General features: G+C 44.1%; 1 protein-coding gene across 1 annotated transcript in view; it reads left to right on the plus strand.

Moving 5' to 3' along the window:
• The window catches only part of MAN1A1 (mannosidase alpha class 1A member 1), a 538,906-nt gene that overhangs the window by 210,417 nt on the left and 303,678 nt on the right, over positions 1-24,811 (plus strand). The window contains exon 5 of the mRNA XM_069606607.1: positions 10,603-10,697. Within this exon, the coding sequence (XP_069462708.1) occupies positions 10,603-10,697 (95 nt within the window). The remainder of the gene's footprint in view (positions 1-10,602; positions 10,698-24,811) is intronic.

Here is a 24,811-nt window from a genome sequence, read left to right on the forward strand (position 1 = left end):
TCAAGACCGTTATAGGGGAATCTTGATGTACAGCAAAGAGGAATTGCTACAAATCGTGAAATTATTGATGCAAGCTTTCAAAAACAAATGATGGCTGTGTTCAAGTTGGTTGGCCTTGGCCTTCTAATGATGGTGAAAGCGATTTTATTTTATTTAAAAAAAAAAAGAAAAAAAATTACAGCGTGGAAAGTGAGTCATATGTCTGTGATTTAACTTCAATGACATTATTGAATCGAACATTTTTTGTTGCTTCAAGCGCACGCCAGTTGCTGATTTTAAAATGCAGTTTACATGCAGAGCGTCATCCAAAGTTTATGCACAATGACTTAAAAGATCTGAAATGTAATAGCTTTGTACAGCTGTTCAGCTTATCCAGGTGTATAATCAAGGTTATAAAATGAAGATGATTAGGGACACGATTTTTGTAGTTCAACGGGGGTATTTTATGAAAAGCACAATGCTTACCAGAAGATGTAAGCTGTACTGCTCTGCTCTCTCTATACGTTCCAATTGTCTCTTTGCCATTACATGTTGGATGGCTTTGCACTCTGATAAACTGTACCAAAACAGGTGTTCTTCCCTGCCAAAAGATCTCTCTTGTCTCTTCCTCTGCCTATCCAGTTCCCACCAGACACTTGCCCCCATCTTCTTCCACTTGATTACTCTGCATCATCTATGACCCTTCTCACGTGTCTCTAATTAAATCTCCCAAACTGCAACAGTGGCTCTCATCAACCTTCTAATATTCATTTTAACACATCCAAGAAGTTCTAAACCACTCTTGTCTACTCTAAACTGGACTACTGTTCCAGCATCCTCTTTGGCCTCCCCAACTATGCTTTGTCCTCTTGACCAGATCATTGACTTCGCTACCAGGATTCTTTTAAACTCCCTCGCACCACACCTACTTTCTCGTACTGTCACCAGGCTGGATGGCCCACAATGCAAAACAGGGCCAGATTTAAATGTCTGCTCCCAGTTCACAAATCTATCCACGCTGAGGCACCACTATCTATCCTCCTCTACCCAACTCTATAAGCCTTCTGGTAATCTCTGCTCTGCCTCTTCGTCTACCCTTGTACCTCCTCGCCCTCACTGTGCTTCCTCTCGCTCTTTCTCTCTTCTTGCATGTAATTCTCTTTCCCCTGGACATCTTGGAGAAAGTCCACAATGATTTGTTCAAAACCAAACTAAAATCCTACCACCTCGCCTCTCAGTTTAACCTGCCTCTGTCCCTCACTTACTCCACTGCAGCATTTCACCAATCATGGTGACATGCAGGACACAGCTGGCCCTGCCGCCTACCTGCACTTAAAAATTTCCAATGTTGGTTGTCCTTTATATAGGTCCACTTATGTATTGTCCCCAGTGACTGTTCCATTTACTCTCCTCCACAATCTGGCCAGAATGTCCCTGAAACTCACCCCATTGTAAGAATCTCACTGCTTTCCATCAAATCTGACTTCTTATCTATTTTACGTGTGTGTGTGTGTGTGTCTGAGACTGAGACTGAGACTTGTGGATCTGCTTAGATCGCATGATATGCATAAGCCGACATCTATTGTAACCGCAGAGAAATGCATTATTTGTTTTCGAAACTCAAAAAGGGAGGTCGACAGGTCTCGTTAGTAATACTATCCCTAGTGTTCCGTCCATTGTACCCATGATTTTTCACGCGTCGAGGTCCGTCAGATTTTTTTCCACCATCATAGTCTGACGCAAGTTGCAGAGTTCCTTCTTCTGGCTAACACCTTTTTATTATACAAGTTTAAATTTAGACTTTCGTTCCTTTTCGACAGCCGTACACGGCAAGATCTTGGACGATGACTTTCAAGGAGATTCTCTGACTCGCCCGTCTTGGTGAACTCGGACTGCTGCCTACCTAAGCACCAACGGGCCTCGGCCCTTCACAGTAGGGAGAGTGGGGGAGGTCATCATTTCTTTCTCTCAGAGAATGCATATTTCCCTATTCTTCCACACTATGGAAAACACACCATTTAAATGTTAACCTTCCTGTAACGGGAGGTTTTCCTGGAAGGATTTGCATAGGGTGTGTAAACTCTGCCTCCTCAGGGACCATTCAATCATGCCATGCAGGCAGAGGCCGCTGTGGATGTGGAGGTATCCTCCAACGATGTCGCCGTCCTAAGCGACGCAGAGGACAATCAGGACCTGGCTGTTTCCTGCATGAGTACCTGACTCAAACAGACAGGCCGGCGGCTCTGCTACGGAGACGACACCCGGTGGCTCATGCACCCACACTCCACACCACATCGATCCCCATGGCCGACAGTCGACCACATCACCGACCAATAAGTCACACGCGGTGTTGAAGGGAAGGTCCGACAAGTCCCGGCACTCTGGCCTTTTGCGTTCACCACATTCTCCACATGACGAGCCCCCAAAACAGATGCCGAAGTCATTTTCCGGGTACTGCAAGCAAAACAGACAAATCCCTGGATACCGGTGATCATGTGTTCGAAAGACGCGTCACCGGCCCTTTCTAATAATTCTAAAATGAGAGCACTCATTAAAAACATTCCAGACACACTCCTCAAGTCCAAACGTTGAAACACTCAAAATCTTTGATGCCCCTATCCTCAAACACCTATTTCACAGGATAAAGATAATTATGCTCCTAGTGACACCCTTTCAGGGGCAATCCTCCATAAATAACCCATCGGAGGCGTGCCCACAAGTTGCCCAAACTCCACTCGATGGACCCCTGAGCAATTTGACAGAGTAATGAGGAGAATGTCTAGCTTTGTTGATTTTCTCGATCAACATCCTGATCAACGGTCCAGCCTCCAAGAATCCTCTAAAAGGGAGGCAGACAAAAACCAGCCTTCTGTCAAAAAACCCTGTCTGGACACTTCCAGCCTAGTACCTAAGGACATGGCTCGCAGGACCCTGGTTCAATAGCAGACCAAGGGGACCCAGATGATGCAGACCAATATTATGACTATGATGTATACTTCATACAATCTCGGAACAATCATGACCAACCTGTGGCTGTGGATTTGGATAATCGGCTGCAGCATAACTTACTCCTCCTAAAAGCTGCCAAGCATTTTAAAATTGATACCCAAGAGGAACAAGTTGACAGGGACTTTGTAGAGGATGGCGGTCAGTCATAATATCAAAAAAAAATGTTTAATTACAATAAATTCGAAAACTTGATGTCGGGGGGGGGGGGGAAATTGAATTCTTTATTTTTTTTCAACATTATTTTTTCGATTTTTATTTTTGTATTTTTTTTTTATTTCTTTTACTTTCGACATTTTTGCATTCAATTTTATGACTATAAACTGTAGAGGACATCCTTTGGGATAAGAAGGCTGCAGCGCAGTTCATACCACTCCTGCAGTCAATCCAGGGGCACATTCAGCTATCTTTGCTTACCCCCAACCTTACAAGGGCAGTTAACCCTCGTATTGAAAAGATGTTTAGACCAGCCCCTTCCAACCCATTATACATTAGGGTTCAATTAAAGTCCAACTCTCTCATTGTAACTGCCACAAGAAAGAGAGCGGGCACACCCTTAGCCTTTGCCAAAGAAAAATATACACACAGGGCAGAAAGGTACCTTCTTTGGCTGCATACCGGATGAGGATAGCCAATAACACTGTGCTCTTGGTAAGTTATTATTGCCACAAATGGGATGAAATAACACAGCAAACCAACCGTGCCATGGCTACGACAGCCCGGCTTCAAACTGGAAACCCAGGCCATCCTGCTAAATATGCTGATCGAGCCTAACACCTCATTTGGGAAATCAGTCGAGGATGCATTGAAAGTGCTAAAGAGGAGTACAACACCCTCAAGTACCTGGGACAGCTGTTTTGAGGAGGTGAACGCACTGCTAGAAAAGGACGCCATAGAGATAGTCCCAGTAAACCAGGTAAAGAAGGGTATTTATTCAACGACTTCCTTGTGACCTTACAATGCGCCCTGTCCTAGACCTGCACTCTGCAAACACATGTGTCAAGCCACAGAAATTTAGCATGACAAAGCTAAAAGAAGTAATCCCACTGCTAAAACAAGGGGACTACATGGCAACATTGGACATGAAAGATGCATAATTTCATATTTCAATGTTCCCAGTGCACAGAAAATTCCTGCGCTTCAAGATAGCAAATCAACACTATAAATTCAAGGTGCTACTCTTTCGGCATAGCCTCTGCTCCAAGCGTATTCACCAAGGTATTGGCGGAGGTGCCAGTGCACTTACTCAATCAATCCCAGTGTACCCTTATGTGGACATTACCTGATAAGGCGGGTTTCACCCCAAATTTGCAAGCACAATACCCAAAGAACAATCCACCCTCTGTTCCAGTTGGGGTTCTCAATCAACAAGAAAAAATCAAGCCTCGTTCCAAGCCAAACCAAACAGTTGGTAGGAGCTTTCATAAAAACAGAGGGCTAGTTTTCCCCTTAAACGAAAGAGTTCAAAGCATGCTGCTGCAAATACCTAATTACCTGGCCGGTCACCAAATAACCGTATGCAAAGCAATGCTCCTGCTCTGGATGACGGCTTGATGCATTTATCTGGTTCCACATGCATGATAGCGCATGCGCCCAATGCAAGTGTGGTTAGCAAAACAGTGGTCTGAGGCAAGCGGTCAGTGGGACAATCTAGTCGTTGTTTCACTAACACTAGTACAAGCACTCCCCTGGTGGTCAAAGGAAAATCTGTTAAAAGGGAAACCTTTTCATAATCATCCAATACAAGTGATAGTTGCAATGGATGCCTCACTCTCTGGATGGGGAGCCCACTAACTGCACCACACAGCAAGTGGCCTGTGGACACAGCGCAAAACCATATCAACCTTCTGGAACTACTGGCGGTGCTCAAAGCCCTGCAAGCTTTTGAACTGCATCTGGCAGGCCAAACTGTGCATGTCCTCACAGACAGCACCACTCCCATGTTCTACATCAACAAGCAGGTAGGCAAACACTCAGTCTGTCGGGCTATCCCAGAAAATGTGGAAGTGGGCACTCAGCAGAACATGTTCCTAGTGCCTCCAAACGCTCCAGGGGAACTCTATTCCCTAGCAGACTCTCTAAGCAAAGATACTCTACCCCAGGAACAAGAGTGGCCACTCAACAGAGGCATTCTAGACAATGTCTTCTCCCTCTGGGGTTATCCTCTTTTAGACTTGTTTGCCACAAGCATAAACACACCATACCCAGACTTGGCACCCTGGTTCCTGCAACCAAAAGTGATTTCCCTGCCCCAGCATCTCCCCACGCTCCCTGTACTCTTCTGCACCCACCCGCTGGGCCCCCCTACTAAAACCAAAGCCACAGGCACTCTTTGCTATCCTTTGGCTTCATTTTTCTCTTGTTCTCTGTGAGATAGTTGGATGCTTTTCTCTGCACTTTATAACGTGATTTTGAGCTGGTGTAGAGGAGTGAATGGACTGTGTTTATAGGCATACCTCCTCTATGTGGTGCCACAGAGATCAACATATTGTACAAAGTTGCCTAATTTATTTGTACATTTAAATGTAAAGAAAAGCTGAGGCGCTGTGACTGCTTCAAATGGGTCTTCATTCCGCTTCAAGACGTTGTTACGTTTCCAGTTCATTTTGCTTCATTTTTGTACCTTTTAAACCTGGTAAAGAAGATCAAATCCCCTTTTAGAGAGCAAGAATAGTAGCGTCTGCAAATACTGCCTAATCTGGATGCATGTGTGAGTTTACATGAGTGATCCTCGAGTATCAGTCCGATGTGTCTGCTTCAGGCACCACCATGTGGCACAACAGGAAATTGGGCAATCTGATACAAACACCATGCTCCAGTAGTGACGCTCGCAAATCTCACTGCTAAACTGGCTCAAAGCCTAAACAACTTCTACTAAAACACTAACTCCTCGTTCGCCTCCGATTTCTCCCTCTTACACGCCTCGCCCATTTGATTTTCAACCTTTGCTGAAATGGCCTCTGCAAGCATTCACAAACTCCATAATTTTCCACCATTCAAAGGAATATCTTCAGGGACCCTGTACCCTCCTACCACATCATACCTCCACCTAACACTACTCCCCTGGGCAAGTCTGTTCGTCCAAACAGAACCAACTAAGCACTTCTTAGGCCTCCTGGACAAACCTTTCCCCACTAATCATGCAATATTGGCAATTCTGATTGGCGTGAAATGTAGGCAATTCTGCTTTTGTATGAATTGGTGCATCCAGGACTGCCGGTGCTAAATGGGTTTACCAGTCACTTCCTTCCTCAAAAGACCACTTTAAAATTGATCTTGAACTGGCTTCCTGGGTGCAAGGACAACGCCTAAAACTGTTTGGACCCATTGAACTGTAAGCGTATTACGAAATTATTTAACCTATGTTTTATCAAGTGGTGATACAAAATTATTTTTTTATGTGGAGGGTGCGACTGTTTGCCACCTTTTAAGTAGTGGGTTATAGTCTGAATGAAGTTTGCATCTGAGAGCTTTGGAATCCATAGTTTAAAGTGTGTCATTTGTGCATCTGATGGAGGCTTTTAACACTTGTAGAATATAAAAAGTAGGATGGATGTAATCTGGCTCAGTATGTCTTGTAGGGGCTGGAGAAAAATAACCCTAAATGTGGTGTCTGGTGCAAACTGGACTTAGCCTGTATACTCAAACCATATGGCGGTAGATGTAACCGTCCATCATTTTAATTCACGCCTTGGTTTGAAAGTGAAATATGAGCTGCCCTCGCATGATGCAGTAGACCCCAGAACGCAAGCAGTCTACCTTCCCCTCTGCTCCATGCATTGCCAGTGACCATTTAGAGAAGACTTTGGCCAGAATTACTTTTAGATAGAACTAAACCTAGAACATTCCACTCCGGTGGGACTATGACCACGTTTTTCTCTTAACTCATTCATAGATTGGCCATTAGGTGGTAGATTGGGTGATGGGTGCATTCAGCGTCATTGGAATATGGGTAGAGGCGTCTTCATAAAATCTACGATGGTTATTTCACATTGCCAAACCAACTTGATTTTCTATTTTATTTAGTTTTTTAAACCTTCAAAATGTTACTCGTTAGGTTTTCCAACGAAACAGTAGGTGAAGTGTAGATCATCCCTGCTGAGTAGTTTTATAGATTGTCTGCTTTCCCTCAATCTAAACTAACAGGACTCATGTTTTACTTTCCTGGATCCCACTCAATGGTTGTGTGTGCATAATTTTGTAAACGTATTATTTGCAACAATTTTACATGATTGTGTGTCTCCTTAAAATGTGGTCCCTATTACTTCTAGAGTTGGGATTCGGTTTCAATGTGTATTGCTGCCAGATTTATGCCTCTGTAGGTACAAATTGGCTGTCACAGCCCTGCGTTCTAGGCATGTTTTGTCTTTCACCTAAGAAGATTTAAACTGGAAATCCTTTATTTTATTTTTTTTTCTGAGAAGTCTTCAGTGTGTTTTTACTACTCATTCACTCGGACCACCATCTATGCGAGTCTATAAACTTCTAGGCTAATGCACTGCCCCAAAATAAAATGTTACTTAGTCCAATGAAGTTAACAAAAGATTTTGTGTCGGATTACATTTTGTCAGGGACCAGTCTTAGATATTTGGTTGCAAAGAGGCTGTCTACAAATTGCAGCCCTGGACTGCCACATCAAAACCGCAGTGTCTGTTTTTAGTTCAGATTTTGATTAATGTATTACCATAAACTGGTAATACGTCTGTTTGCAATTGTTTGTACGAATTACGTCAAATGTCTGCCTTTTTAATCCTGGGTTGTTTGTGATCGAATGCAGGAAGGGTTCAAGGACAATTGTGAAAAAGAGAAGAGGGCATTCTTGTTGCATTTTTTGATGTAGGTTGAAAGATTTGGCATTTAAATAATTTGCCTGGATGCATGCTTTATGATGACTCGAGTTCTAGGACATGGTCTGCAGAAATTGAATTGTCACCATTTGCTAGAACAGTTTTGAGGAAGGGCCGGGATACAGTGTCGAGGCCTTTTCAGTATTGGTCATGTCTGCGGATAAAGAAACCATTTTTGATAAATTAATCTGGCACCATTGTCTGACATGATCACTAGCAAGTCTGTTTGTAATGAAGCCTGATTGTATAGAATGTATTATTGGGTTAATTATTTGGATAGCCTTGTGGCCAGGTGGTTTGTTTCATGAATGTCTCCTCACTCGCGGTACTTTTTCATCTCAGCCAAATAACAGTGTTTGAGCTGCTGCTGAAGAGGTAAAGCACCCAACACATCTCTTACTGCGACAGTCATCTAGAGGTATGTGGAAAGAATCCATATTTGCACATGCTGAATTCTGTCTAATGGTTGCATCTTTGCTCTGTGCCAGCATATCCGTGTTCCCTGGCTCCCATCCAGTAATATTCCGTGGAGCTTGGGCATGCTAGTAGTCTCCTAATTAATTTGCTCTGGATTAACCTTATTTCCACACCCCAATTTCTAGGAGCACCATTGTCTATATACATGTGTGCACAATGTATACATGCATGGTGCGTAATGTTTGTTAATTGGGTTGTAAACGTTTCGTATGATGGCAGATGGAGGCAAAAATAGTGATTTGCCCATGATCGCAGAATTCGATCTGGATACTCCATGTAGGATGTAAAAGCTATAGAGAACCCTCATGTTAGCTTAAAAGGAGACACTGCAAGATTATACTACTTATAAGCAAAAATGTTTCCTACTTAATTTATACTTCACTTCAATATGCAAGTTTCAACACAAGTTCTACTGTTTTGGTTCATTAATACAAATTTGTTCTGTTAAATATTTTTGTTTATGAAATCCAATTATACAATTTGATCCTTGATTTATTTAATCTCCATATAAAAACCTGCATGCACTGTAAAGGGTTTATCCAGCACCTTCTTACCCAGGACCTCCATCCCCACTAATAGTAACTGTTCTGGTTAAGGGTGCAGCGCCAGATACCTGCAAATAAGGCAGGAATCTTGGTTATCCGACCTGTTGGGTTTCCTTCTGGCTTGGACAGCTGCAATTCATTAAACTCTTGATTGGCTGGTTCCATTGTGATCAAAATGGTGCTGGATAATCAAGCTTTTTACTGTATTTGTATATTAACATTATAAACCCATCCCAAAACTTAACTTTTCCCTGTCTAATTTCCACTTCATACTGTTCACCTATGGTAATCTTCTGTTGTTTTTGTGGGTACTATAACTACTTGTTTGTACTTATTAATATATCATTGTTAACCCAATGTTCTGCTGAAAGAAAGGTATGTTAAACTTGACATGATTTCAATGCACCTTCTTCAGGAACTGCACTAACGTACAAGAATAATAAATCGGCAACAAATGAGGCCGTAAATGGGTAGATCCCATTTACCGCATGATCTTCACATGACTACCTTGAAGCAAATGTAAGCAAATGAATAATTGGTGAAATCTCAGGGTTGGAGGGAAGGATTATCTATTCGGAGCTCTCCACCCACTGCACCAGCCATATTCCTACATTGGGCATTGCTTGCATGTGTGCTAATTCCAGACTAGTATCAAAATGTCGAGGCGCAGTAGGTCAGTACAGGATAAACTGGCAAACCTGTGAGTTGATAGGCAAGGAGTGGGTGGGATAAGAGGAGGTCATGCTTTTTGTGTTACTAGAACGGTAAGGTAGGACAAAGTTGTAGGATTGAGTACACCGATTCTCACACTAAGTCTCCATTGATCTATGGATGTGAAATGTTTACATCTTTCGGTCAATCATACTGAACACAGGCAAGTTATCAACCCCTTGGATATGCCAGAACCACACAACAAATTCTAATCAGGCTGATCACACCATAAGCATTTCTGGTTGCCAGGCCTACAAAATATGTGAGTGCCTAAACCTAGAGAGGAAGTGCCAAGTGTCTGTTGGGGTAGAGGAGAGAAGTGGGGGCTGGAGGTGAAAGGCGAAGTTGATCTATTAACAAAAGTGCATAGGTAAGGTTAAAAATGAATTTATTGGTGTCTCGAACTGGAAGGATCAATCACTTGTGAAATAGTAAATAATGAGCCGGTTGTTACAGGCAAGTAGGGAGGTTATTCGGAATTTTTGACAGTTGTTGCCAATCTTTTTCTAAACTGAGTTGTGGTACAGTGTCTGGCAAACTTGCAAACAGTTAATGGTGGTGAAACTAAGAGGTATGAAACTAAGAGGTGTTTTGCCCGAATGGATGTTTCTTCTGAGTTGCATTAAAGGGCCGGACAGGTCTCCAGGTTTATAACTGCCATGAGAAAATAACCAAATCTCTATCGAGCACTGTTTGAAAATGTCTGGAACCGTGACTTTATAGCACATTAGTAATTGAAAGACTCATTTCAATGCCTTCACTTTATCTGAAATCTGAGCTAGGGCGGAAATAAGCTGTATGTGAACTGGGGCCTCCAGATGTTAATTGAGGATCTGGCAAGCGTTGTCCTCGTTTATTTTCGAGTTGGGGGCCAGCGAGGGCATATCCATCCAATGCAAGGATATCAAAATAGTTTGTCATATTGAAGCAGCGTCACGAAGTCTTTCCGAAGTCTGTATTTATCATGCACATTTTTTCCCGAACATTAACAAACTGCAGCTTTAAAATATTTTGTTCTATTTTTTTTTTTTTTTTAGATATTTAAGAAAAAAGCTATTGAACTTGGACAGAAGCTTCTCCCAACCTTTAACACACCGACTGGCATACCCTGGGCATTGTTAAACATGAAAAGGTAATACTCTACTCATTGTATGTTCTGTGTCTGATGAATAGTGTTTAGGTTTGCTTCCCTGTAGACTACTGTGCTAAACGCTGCTCTGTTTTGCTCTTGTTAATATTCTGAATGATTGAGATGATTTTCAACTTACTTTTTAGTTTTTGTAATATCTGTCCAAGAAACAGTCTGATGATGAACTTTGTATGAAATTACTTAATGCATGTTTTTTTAATCTTTAATTCGTTATGGCATGACTTATGTTAAATTCTTGGTCTCCCTTTTTGATACCCTAGCCTAATTGTAAGCTTTAGCTCAACCTCGTTCTTGTTGTTGTGTTTTATATTCTGAAATGATTGCGGTACAGGATCTCTTTCCCTTAGTAGCTGAAGTTGATTCTTAGAGGTAGCAACATAGGAAGGCCTTGATGACCAAATAAATGTAATCTAAGTGACCAGTGGCATAACACAAAATGTGGGGGCCTCCCTGTGAGCCATGCTGAGGGTGCCCTCCCTTAAAGCTAGGCAACAATGCACAAGCAACACCACACTCTGGGCATGCCTGAACCACCATGCATGAACAATGTGCATGATGATCATGCTGCTGGAAGGAAATGCCACGCGCTGCACTAGGAGAAAAATGGAAGTATGCGTTTTAATCAAGCCTTAAATCTTTCACCTACCGTCGAAACAAAGGGCTGCGCCTGTGTCCTGACACCCAAACGTAACAGCCAACTCTGAGTGGACAGGAATATTATGAAGAGTTACGATACCGTAAGAAAACATGTTCATGCTGGCACTGTATCCCCACGTATGAACATTCTTTTTTGGGCTTTTCCTTGAAGGCCAGTAAAGCTCTCCCGCCACAAGAAGAAAACATGTTACTGGTGCTGCACAAATTACTTCCCCAACCCCCGCACCACCATGTAAGAAGACTCATGTTGACTTTGCCCTCAATGCCACTCAAACATGTAATACTACAGTGAGGACCATTTCCTTGTTTGGCTGCACATGTGCTTCTTACATATTGGATGGATGACTCATGTTGACTTTGCCTTTAACACCTGTAAAACATGCAATGCCACAGTAAGAAAACATGTACTTGTTGACTGCACAGGTGCCTCCAACCTCCCCATGTAAGAACACACATCATGTTTACCTTGCCCCTTATGTGAGTAATAAATGCCATGACAAAGAACAAAAATGTCCAGTCTGCCTGTCCTATTGTGCTATAAACCCCTGCCCCGCCTCCACGTAATAACATTCATCAAGTTGTTTTTCCCAAAAAATACCAGTAAAATATGTCAGAAAACATCCATGATACAATGCCCCTTGACTGGGCCCCGGCCTTGCAAACACACATTCATACCCATTCACCCACCAGCCACTCACTCATTGGGGGATTGTGATTACGTTTACTGGAGGGGTGTAAAGGTTTTCCACAATATGCCAGAGCATGCAAGCATAGCGGGGGAGTCCGAACCAACCAAACGTGGTTCAGGGTAGGGGAAGGGTCCGACCGTCCCCGAGAAATATATTTGAATACTAGGTTAAAATGGTGCGTGTTATAGTACACTTCCTGTGAAAAACTGGTTAAAAAGCCAGGCATTTTGCATTTGGTTTAAACCCAAAAATCCAACAGATGCAATTCACCAACAGTGCACAGCAGCATTTACATGATTCATTTGCCCACAATATATGCCAGTATTCAAATATGTTCACACTGGCTGTGCCATACATATCCACTTTTGCAGCACCTATGTATATGCCACTATTCCCATATAAGAAAAGAACATACTAATTCATGCTTTGCACATAATGCCAATAAAGATACTATAAGAAAATATCCCTACAGAAGACATATTCCTGTTGGCTTCTCCATTCAAAATGCCATGCCACAATAAGAAAACTGGATGCATGAGAATGCGAGTCTACTCGCGTAATATTTATAACCCATCATGATTGCTTAATCATGGATGGCAGTCCAATAAAAAGGTCATGCAACAATAGAAAATGACTAGACTGCCTGCACCCAAATGCCAGTGTAGCCAGGTGATAACATATCCTGCTTGAAGCTTGCTTTATCATGGATTGATGTGACAAAAATGCACAAATCCCCCCTGCGACCCACCAACCCCTCCCGTCCCCACCTGCCACCAATTTTGTTTTTTTCCTATCTATATCAGAAATATGTTCTACTTGGGTCACAATGTTTAGTAGATTCAGGAAATAATGTGGTAGTAGGGTTGTCCTGTAAAATTTCATAATCAAGACTTCTCAAACTTTTCCCTCTCCGCTGGCCACTAGTCTATCTGCTCTAGTGCATGTTTGCAGTGTAACGTGAATGTATCTATAAGGTATACCACTTACCCAGATGCAACTGTCGGTAGTAAATAACACTGTTCAACATAAGGTAAAACCATGACCTAACTGCTCCCAACATATATTACCCTTTAGTACTATTTGACCTGGCTTCATTCTCCTCAAATTCAAGCAATTAGACCTGCCAATCTGTTCAAAGTCCAATATCCAGCTTTTTCTCTGGCGTACAGAGTACAAACCTGATGTGCTCTGTCTTTATCTGCCTGACATTCAAGTGGCTACTCCAGTCCCATAGACACCCTGCCCAAGGTCCATGTAGAATCTACCTCTTAGCAGCCCAGGCTCCTTTGAGTCCTTAACCTGAAACACTGGCAGTGTAACCTGAATATGTCAATTGCCACAGTTCAGGAGGAATCCCTATCTCTTCTGTGATAGGCCTTGTACATTTTCTGAAATCTAGACCCGCAGCGGGAGTTGCTTAGTTTACACACTTGACCAAAATATATGCTCTCTCCCCGTGGTAACGGATGACAAAATGTTTACCAGTGCCTTCTGTTAAATGGCACATGTCCCCATGATCGCACTTCATATTTAGGGCGATGCTGCCACCCAAATGCCAGCAAAAGTTTTTTTTAAAGTAAACCTCACATGTTTCAAACGCTCCCATACTCGCCAGCAAGGTTGAGTAACATGGGAACGGTACTCTCCCTTCATGAAATCCCCTTGCCAATGTGAGTGATTTAGTAGATTTTGAGGGCCCTGTGTGAGCTTTCTGGGGCAGACCTGGTGTAAAACATCACCGATCCTTAGCAATTGTTCATTGAGGATATATTGTACATCAGAGCGGGCAATAGCCTATTGCATTTCTTCACCTGGGTCTGTGACATTCCAGACCAATTATTTTCAGCAGGTCCTTAGTGATGGTTCCCAGTGCAGAGGAAACTTGCTGCTCCCAGACATTTCCATCAATATAGTGCCAATGGACTGAACATGAACTGTGCCCAAGTTAGAAGGCTGGTGGTTTTCTCTAGTCCAGTGCTCCTTACACTGTGTGCTGACGGGAACGGCACCACACTGGCCATGGCCTGAAAATGTACATATTAATGAATCCAAGGAAACCAAGTCCAGCCTGTATTGATTATACATCTTGTTGACTGGGGCTCAATAAAAGAACATATTTACCTCTTTTGTAAAGAATTACCCGAGAGTACTGGTGAAGACTGTGTTCAAATTACAGATGAATTCATGCAAAATCAAGGAATTTAATGGAGACATCACTGCGACGGCTGTTGTCTCAAAGTATGAACGTTTTCATCTTAAAACATAAAAACAAAATTCAACGGTTCCAGTATTTAAACACGTGAAGCTCCTGTAGCCAAGGATTTGCCAGAGGATCTCCCACTGGTACTGGATCAATCTGTCAATATTAACTGAATACAATCGAAGGTTCGCAATTCTCCTGTTTGCAATTCTTTGTGAAGAAACGGGAGCTTAACTTAGTCTTCTACTTCACAGTGGAGTATAAGGGCCGTGCAGGGGAAAGTTTTAGCAGGAATATTGGTATTTGATCATATTAGATGGCTTGATTTGAAATGAATCGATGAATGTTTTAGGATAATGTCTTGTTGGCTGAGCATACTTGTAATATGGCAGATGTTACCAAACACTTTGCTCAATTAAACTGGAAGACGTAAAGTCTCAAGCAAAACTTACTAAACTGTTTGGAGAAATGATATGTATTTAAAACTGTTGTAGTTATGGCAGTGTCCGTAACCTGACACTTACTAGATGTTTTCAATTTAGAGTCCTATGAACCCTCGTTATATCTAGAGCTGATAGTCATAGTACAAAACATCTACAGATCCAAAGTTTGCAGACCCCTTAGTATTGCCATGTGGAAGTAAAGCTTTTCACGAGTTGCTGAGAAACATTAAAGCACAGTCCCAGGAAAATGTGTGCATTATGTTTGGGAAACCACTGCCGATTTTATTACAATTGGATTCACAATCTCCTGATCAATCCATGTTTTCAACTAAACTTTAGTAGCAGCTTACTGATCTATTTTTTAAGTGTCCAGTAAAACGAGCATTGCTAAACATTTCGGATAAGGGTATTTCGATTATGCTACCATGTTCCAAAACATGTCAGAAAATATGGAGCTGAGGATCATTTTTCTAAAGTAAACTGAGAGCAAAGTGTTTCAATAGAGTGAGAGAGGCAATGCTCAATAGTTTTTTTTTATACAAAAATGTCCTCTACAATGATAAAGAGCACACCTGTGAAATGCAACAAATGTGTCTGCACACTGTAAGGAACTTGTGATAGCAACAGTAAAGACGGACACCAGTGATTGCAGTTCAAGGGTGTTTATTAAACTGTAAATGCAGGGTGGAAAAACGGCTAACTAAACCTAAATCGAAGATGGGAACAAGCTTTGACCATCAAATGAAAAATAAGGCAGTCCTTGTGGCGTCTTGTCAAAGTACAAGGCCTATACTAAAATAACCTATTGCCAAATCTTTACAACTAATTGTAGAAAGAGTGTGGTATAGGGTTTTAATTAAGAAAGAAGTGTTCACAAATTAGAAGTCAGGATGTGATTGCCAGGGATCTCCCTTCCTCATGTTATGAGCACGGGACAAGGTGGATATCCTGAGCACAGCACACACTCGAGCCTTCTCAGCAAGAGTCAACAGTTCCGTACCAGCTATCCGGTTCTTCAATGGTTAAGTCTCATTTCAATAAAAGTCTCTTGCCTTCGAGGGCCTGATGCATTCAGTTAAACAAACAAACCGTTCCTATCCAAATAAACGTTGGGGTGATGCCTTTCCACCCCTTGCATCTCCCCCGCCGGGCTCGGATCCTAATACCAATCGGGACATTCCACTTTCCCTGGTCTTGCTCTCCTTCTTGCACTAAAGAACCACAGTATTTTTTCAAACTATTCACTGTGCACATCTTCTGTCCGGTTCATTCCAGTCAGCACGCTGTTCATGGGACCTCAGACTTCATCTCTTCTTGTTAGCATCCCTCTGCCATGTTCACTCTTGCCAACCTTTGCAGCGCACTGTTCGTGCACTAATTTCACCATGTGGGATTAAAACTTTCGATGGTACAGAGGATTTGACAAGACCCCTGTATGACCACTTTGCCTTCTCTTCGCCTCTTCCGAAGGCCTTCTGGTTACGGTAGCCTCTACGTTCGGGTCATCGCCCAGAGTTTCCTGCATGCGCATCCACGTGGTGCCAGACTCCTCTGTTGCTGTGGTTTCTCCCTTCTTTAAACCTTTCAAAGTTCAAATTAGCGGTTTGCTATTTTTCGTTCAACAGTTTGATTTCTTATCGACTCTCCCATCGACTCACTGGCTGTGATGAACCACTTGGCTTTCTTTCGCTTTGGCGTCAATGTTTGTACCTCCGAAACAGTCTCTCCACGGTTTGGCAATCAACGGAGGAGGATCTCGTGTACCGCTGACACCTGCTGCAACACATGCTAGCTATTGTTTGCGGTCTTATGCTTCCGTCTGCGAAGGTTTCACAGACCTTGATCGGAAAGGGTAAGTTTGCTTCTCTCCTTGTCACTCCCTCGGTATGTGCTGTCTTTCACCTCCTCTTGATCTACCATGCTGGGTTAGCTCTCACGTCGTGCGGTCTACCTTGCTCGTCCTGCGTTCTCGTGCTCCACCTTTTATCCCTGTGGTGAAGGTAAAGGGCCGACGGGTATGTGTGATTCTGGTCAATTGCCTGACTTTGCCTGATCCTTGCATTGCAACATTCAGATGAACTGCTCTGGTGTTAGTCCATTGTCTTTCGCGTTGTCTTTCGTGTTTCGTTATGTGGCAAAATCAGAATTTTGCCACATATAAAAGTGCTTAGATCCTGGCACCTGGAGTGATTATGAGCAAAATAACTCAGCAGGTCCTAGAACATTCATCTTGGAGTTTTAGCTAAATGGATACTTCCAGGATTTCAAAAACAATGTTGATGGCCGGAATGTTTAGAATGTATCTTAAACCTCTGGCAATTGCTCTGGGCAATCCTCCAGACCATCGTACTTCGCCTACCAAACCATTGCTGGAAGGGTCAAGACAATATGCAAATCAGGCTTAGTCCCACCCCGAGACGGGCAGTCCAGCCCACAGTGCCATGTCCCGAGGTCCAAAGCACAGAGAAGTGTTCTTGTGAATTATAAAACAACCTTTATTTTGAACAATTATATCTATGTATTTTATTTAACTAAAATAATGCAAAGTTTAAAAGAAGCAAAGCAAACACCCTTTGACATTTCGGGAGAGGAGCACTTGCTACCTTTTTTGAAATATTTGCAAGGAACTTGGGGTTGGTCACCTGAGTTACCTGGGGGCAACCAGACGTGGAATCCCTGCTCACTGTGCTCAGAGAGGCACAGCTTCACCTCACTGATGATGCCCAACAATGCTGAAACTTGTGTATGGGGTTGCTGTTGGTACTTTTGTTCAGAGAGGAATTGCCATAGCATTTCGGTGCTGGACTGCTCATGTGGGTGGGACAAAGACTGATATGCAAATGGTTATTTCCCATGTGTGAAAGGTACAGTTAGCAAAAAGCATGTGCTGCAAACTCTCATCTCAGAACAGGTCATTATGCCATGTTCTTTCTGGAGAAGAGTGCCTGCTACCTTTTTTTGAATCATTTGACATTTAATAACTTCCCAGATCACTGTATTTGGTTAGTAGTCTTCTTAATACATATCACAATTCGTAATGAACTGTGTATGCATGTAATGTATTTTAGTACAGTAATTGGCTCGAATATATAATATATTATAAAGATTGTGCACTTCGAAAGGTAAACCTCAACATATGGGGTCAGATCAGTGTTGCCATTAAGCATTTAGTGGTTTCTGCCCAAAAGATGGCGCCCATAATGAAAATCAAGAAAGGACCAACAGTCGTCCGCGTGACCGTAACCACAACAATATAGGCCACCATTTTGGATCCGCGCACACGGACAGATTTGTATGGTGCGCCTAAAATGACCAACAGAGTTAAGATACGGGAAACAATATTTCGAAGGGATTGTGTCCTCCGACGTATTCCTTATCTTAGATATAAATCCTTCAGCTTTGCTGGCCTCGGAAATTTTTTTTTTTTTTTTTTTTTTTTTTTCGCCAGAGGGCGCTGCGCGTCGATGATCGCCGAGTCGATGACCCTCGACGGCCTCCGTGCCGACGTCGACGTCATCCTGCCTATAAAGGCCGCGCGCAGCGTCCGTTGCTCAGTTCCGTTTTTCCGCGCTTCGTTGTGCCTCGGAACACCGTTGCTCAGTTCTCGTCAAGATAACGTATATAATAACTACTATTTACCTCGATATCGATGGCATCCTCCTCCGACCCGACGACCCCTCGGTCCGGTTTCAAAAAGTGCCGAGACTGCGGGAAGAAAATGTCGTTGACGGACCCTCACAGGGTCTGTTTGTGGTGTCTGGGAATCACGCACCAGAGTTCGGAGTGTGAGGAATGCCTTTCCATGACGGCGAAAGCCTTGAAGGAGCGTAGGGGGAAGCTCGAGAGAGGTAGGTCAACTTTAACTTCCTCGAAAGCTTCTTCGGTAGAGTCGAGACGTTCGTCTCCTCACCATAAAAAACACTCTCGATCTAGATCACGAAGTGGCTCCCACCACTCGTCGACATCGAGACACTCGAAGAAGAGACGTAGGAGATCCCCTTCGTCATCTTCGTCGAGTTCTCCTGAGAGAGTTCATTGCCCCACAAAACGCAGCTCGCAAGCTGAGTGGGAGGAATTCAGGAAAAAGATGCTAAGCGTCTTCGAGAAAGCGGCCTCGTCCCCCTCGAAGACAGCTGAGGGTGATACCCCGGGTAAAAAACCCAAAAAATCTAAACGCCGCGAGTCGCAGTACCCGGCGGAAAAGTCAACCCGAAAGCGCCTCGAGCCATCGGGAGATAAAGCATCATCGACGCCATCGTCGAAAACTCCTTCGAAACAGAGGTCGGCGCCATCGACGCCGTTGTCGAAGGATTCATCGGCGCATCAGTCGATCGAGTCGACGCCGACGTCGACGCCGATATCGACGCCGGTGAAGGAAAGAACCACGGCTACTCCACAGCCAACGGTTAGACAAAAGACCTCCGACTCGACGCCGAGAACGTCGACGTCGTTCTCGAGCAGGACTCCGATCCTTTCGAGTTCTTCGAGGCCTAGTACACATTTCTCGACGCTTTTCACGGCGCCTTCGAGTACTTTCACGTCGGTGTCGACGACATCGACGTTTTCAAGGCCTGTGATGATGGCTCCTTCTGCATTGGAAATGGGGTTTATACCATTCCAAAAACCAATGTATCCCCCTTTAACCTCGATTTTTGAGGAAAGGGAGGATTCAGACCAAGATATTGATTTACAGAGGACCACATCACCAGAGCCAGAGACTTTCGCCTCTGAGGAAGGAAGATTAAAAAATCTTCAGGATGCACTTCAGGAAGCTAGTGGCTTGGACACTTCTCCTGAAGCAGAATTTATCAAACCAGACCCAGGAGAACATGCGGAGACTCCATATAGAGCTCTGATGTCTAGAATCATAGAATTTATGGGTTGGTCTGCACCTTCTCCTGCCTTTCAGCAGGATGACCTCACTGACATACTGGACAAGGGCCCACAGGAGGATCCTGTGGTTCCATTTCACTCTGCTCTACAGAGAAGGATTTTGACAAACTGGGAAACGCCAGAAATTATCCCGGCAGTAAATAAAAAACTGTCAACAAAATACAGGGTGGCTAGTTCTGACCCTGAATATTTGTCAAAACACCCTACTCCTGAGAGCTTGGTTGTACAGGCTGCAACCTCATCAGGCAGCACATCTGCATACCCCACTGCTCCGCAGGATAGGGATGACAAAAAGTATGATGCCATGGCTAAGAAGGTTTTTTCTGCCTGTAGCATGGCGTTAAAGTCTATTAACGCGACCTGTACGCTCGCTAGGTTCAGCCACACCCTTTGGGAGTGCGCTTCATCAGCGGCTGACTGCCTCCAAGAAGGAGAGGAAAGGGACGCATTTTTAAACATCATCAGGGATGGTAAAGATGCGATGTGCGAGACCCTACAAACTGGCCTAGATTCTGCTGACAGTATCAGCAGGGCCATGGCGGCAAGTACCACAATCCGCAGGCATGCGTGGTTGAGGAAGTCTGGTTTTGCCTCTGACGTGCAGACCAGGCTTTTGAATATGCCCTTTGACGGTTCTACCCTCTTTGGAAAGAAGGCGGATGACAGTTTGGAGAAACTGCAAACGTCCAAGGCAGCAGCCAAGTCATTGGGAGCTGCTATCCGTCAGAATACCTTTCGTCCTTCGGGATCATCGTGGAGAGGACGGTCCTTTCGTTACTATTCCTCATATGGAAGGGGCAGGGGACGACCGGCTCAAAGAGGCCAAGGAAGATTTACCCGTGGTGGACGGGGTAGGGGAAAGAAAGCCGCACCCGCAGGAGCAGGAGCCACTTTACCTTCGGCAACTGCATCAGCCGCTTCAAAACCACTCTGAGGTCTCCCCTCACAGAACACCAGTAGGGGGCAGGTTAACTCACCATCTGACGGAATGGCAGGCTATTACGTCAGATGCTTGGGCTCTGGAGACAGTGGCCCAAGGTTACTGCCTGCCCTTCCTACATATCCCTCAGAGTCATCCACCGGGGAACAACCCTTTGAAGCTTCCAGATCCGCTCCTCTTGCAGGAGGTTTTAGACCTGCTAGAGAAAGGTGCCATAGAACTGGTACCTGTAGCGGAAAGGAACAAGGGTTGGTACTCCCCCTACTTCATAATACCGAAGAAGGACGGAGGACTGAGACCCATCTTAGACTTACGGGAATTGAACAAATTCCTCCGAAAGGACAAGTTCAAGATGGTGACTCTCTCTCAGATCCTTCAGGCCCTCCAGCTTCAGGACTGGTTGGTATCTCTAGACCTCCAGGACGCTTATTTCCATGTGCCGATCCATCCCAGGCACAGGAGATACCTGAGGTTCGCAATTGGCAGCTCTCATTATCAATTTCGAGTTCTGCCATTTGGGCTAACCTCCGCCCCGAGGGTCTTTACCAAGCTAATGTCGGTTGTGGCTGCAAGTCTAAGGAGGGAAGGGATTCATGTCTACCCTTACCTAGACGATTGGTTGATCAGAGCTGTATCTTCGGAACAGGCTCAGAGACAACTAGATTATGTTTGCCACTTCCTTCACAAGCTGGGCTTCTCCCTCAATTTAAAGAAGTCACAGATGATACCATCACAGAGACTCCAATTCATTGGAGCAGTCCTGGACACTTCCCTGGGAAAAGCCTTGCCACCAGAGGTGAGGGCTCGAGATATTCTGCAGATGGTCATCAGATTTCAGAATGCCCAATATCTCCCAGCCTACGACTTTCTGAGGTTGCTAGGCCTCATGGCATCCTGCATATTCCTCGTGCCGGAGGCTCGCCTGAGAATGAGATCCCTCCAGTGGGCACTGAGAACTCAGTGGTCACAGTTCTCAGGAAGGATGACAGATCTCCTTCGGATCCCGGTCAAAGTAGCCCGAGACCTTCAGTGGTGGGCCTGTCGGGAGAACATCCTGAAAGGAGAAATGTTTTGGCAACCATGGCCGGAGATAACAGTAGTCACGGATGCCTCACTCACGGGGTGGGGAGCTCACGCCAACGACTTGACCATCAGCGGTCGTTGGTCTCCATCGGAGTCCAGACTACATATCAACCTGTTGGAGCTGAGAGCCATCAGACTAGCGCTGAAGGCTTTTCTGCCGTCTGTACGGGGAAGAAACGTCCTAATAATGACGGACAATACAGTGGCCATGCACTACCTCAACAAAAGAGGAGGCGTAGGCTCACTACCACTGTGCAGAGAGGCGATGCAGCTCTGGTTTTGGGCAATTCAGGAAGGAATCTCTCTATCGGCAATTCACCTAGCCGGAGAGAAGAACTTGACAGCGGACGCTCTGAGCAGGCAGAGCACAGTCTCTCACGAGTGGGAGATAGCTCAGGAAGTCCTTCAAGAGATCTTCGCCCTTTGGGGAACCCCTCAAGTGGATCTGTTCGCCACCAGTATCAACAGGAAGTGCGACAGATTTTGCTCAAGGGAATTTCCCCCGAGAGGAGCTCTAGGAGATGCGTTCGTAGTGGACTGGGAGTTCCCACTTCTGTACGCGTTCCCTCCGGTCCCTGTCATTCCTCAAATGATCAGGAGGTTGAGAAGGTTTCGGAAGACCATGATCCTAATTGCCCCGGATTGGGCCAGAAGAACGTGGTACCCGGACCTTCTAGACATGTCCATCTGCCCTCCAATTCGACTGCCATACAGAGAGGATCTTCTCTCGCAGAAGGAAGGTCAGGTTCTCCATCCAGCCATCAAGACCCTCAACCTTCACGCTTGGTGTCTGAAAGGTTGAGGTACAAGGATTGGGACCTTCCGGATGATGTTATGGAGGTGTTGCTTTCGGCCAGAAGGCCGGCAACTAAAACTCTATACCGCTGCCGTTGGAACAAATTTTGCAGCTGGTGCAGAGAAAAGAATATTGAACCCTTTTCTTGTGGTACACCTATGGTGTTGTCATTCTTACTTTACCTGGCTAATTCAGGCCTACAGGTTGGCACAATTAAGGGCTATCTCGCAGCGCTATCAATCTTTAAGCGCACTGCAGAGGAGCCTTCATACTTCAAAATTCCATTGGTAATACAATACCTAAAAGGATTAACTAATGTTTATCCCCCGAAACCTTTTCAAGTTCCCTTATGGGATTTAAACCTAATTTTAAACTTCCTAAAGGGTGCCCCTTTTGAACCACTACACTCTTGTTCATTGAAGCTTCTCACCCTCAAAACTGTTTTGCTAATAGCATTGACATCTGCTAGAAGGGTTAGCGAGTTGCAAGCCTTATCGTGTAAACCTCCACATACAATCTTTTACAAGGACAAAGTTGTTCTTCAGGTGAAGCCTAACTTCCTCCCGAAGGTAGTCTCGGAGTTTCACATCACTCAGAAGATTATATTACCTTCTTTCTACCCTCCTCCTCATCCGGGGAAGGAGGAAGAGAGACTGCACAGGCTGGACCCTAAGCGAGCCTTGAGCTTCTATATCAGCAGATTGGCTAAGATCAGACAAGCAGACCAACTCTTTGTAGGTTATGCAGGACATAAGTTGGGCCTTCCAATAACAAAACAAACCATCTCCAGATGGATTATTTTAGCCATTCTGGAGTGCTACAAATTGGCAGGAAAGGAGCCTCCTCAAAATCTAAGGGCTCATTCTACCAGGGGTATCGCAACATCCTCAGCCCTTCAAAGAGGGGTGCCAATTCGAGATATATGTGCGGCTGCCACATGGTCGTCCGCACATACATTTACCAAATTCTATAGCCTGGATTCCTCCTCTAGTCAAGAAACTAGATTCGGCAAGGCTGTGTTACACTCTGTCCATTCTGGAAGGGTAACATAACTTTTATTACTCCCGCCTCCAGTCACAATACCACTGCTATGGGAGTCTATCTAAGATAAGGAATACGTCGGAGGACACAATCCCTTCGAAGAACTAGTTACTCTTACCTTGTAACGTTCTTTCGATGGGATGTTCCTCCGACGTATTCCTTATCGACCCTCCCATCCATCCCCGCAGTATGACTTCCTGTGGGTTTGCAGCCTATGCTCCTTCAAGGTGATTAGTCTAATCCAAAAACATTACTGGGGACTACAAAACGGAACTGAGCAACGGACGCTGCGCGCGGCCTTTATAGGCAGGATGACGTCGACGTCGGCACGGAGGCCGTCGAGGGTCATCGACTCGGCGATCATCGACGCGCAGCGCCCTCTGGCGAAAAAAAAAAAAAAAAAAAAAAAAAAAAATTTCCGAGGCCAGCAAAGCTGAAGGATTTATATCTAAGATAAGGAATACGTCGGAGGAACATCCCATCGAAAGAACGTTACAAGGTAAGAGTAACTAGTTCGTCTCACTCGTAGCCCCATATGGGACTCTTAGCCACTACATTGTAGGCTGTACGTCATTCTGATGTACGCGATGTGATAGCATATTCGTGTCTATTACAGAAACATGCTTCCCTCGCATAAGCCCTGTGTCCTATCTGTTGATTTATCAACCACGTAGTGCTTACGGGTACACTTCAGTAGCATTTGCCAATGGAATTTTATGACTTGCCATAAAATACGTAGCAGAGGGCGTTTAAGCAAAATCTTTAGCGTTTATCATGTGTGCATTTAAAATAACAAAAAAGACACAACTCACAGCATCCCATTAATAACAGTAATTTTATTCATTGGCTCAGACAATTAAGGTTATAACAATATATAGTAACCAAGTTTAGATTGACTTAATCACTAGGCAGCAGAAAACGATGTATGAAAACTAATTATTAAAAGTCTATTCGACAGGTTGGGATTGATCCCATGACTTATAAAACTTGCTGAAAGGCGGTGTTCCAAATTTACAAAACAATACCATTGGGTAAGAACGTTTTGTTATATAATTTTTTTAAGTTACCTAACATATGACTCAGAATTATATACAGTATGATATAATAGAAAATTATACTCCCTGGACTTTCTTTCTGTTTTTTCTTTGTTTCTCCCATTTCTTCATTTTTACTTTTCAAAATGTGTTATGATTTGTTTGTATCTGAACCAATCCTTCCCTATCCCCCTCCTAGCTTTCTGTGTTCATATGTAATTTATTTACCAGAATAGTGCTATAATTCCGTTTGTTAATATATGCTATTGATGATGGATTATTATTTAGCCCTGACTTGAAAAAGACAGCTGAGTCAGTTG

This window comes from Ambystoma mexicanum, chromosome 4p (assembly GCF_040938575.1).
Source record: "Ambystoma mexicanum isolate Mex_15411 chromosome 4p, UKY_AmexF1_1, whole genome shotgun sequence".
Taxonomy (NCBI): Eukaryota; Metazoa; Chordata; class Amphibia; order Caudata; family Ambystomatidae; genus Ambystoma; species Ambystoma mexicanum.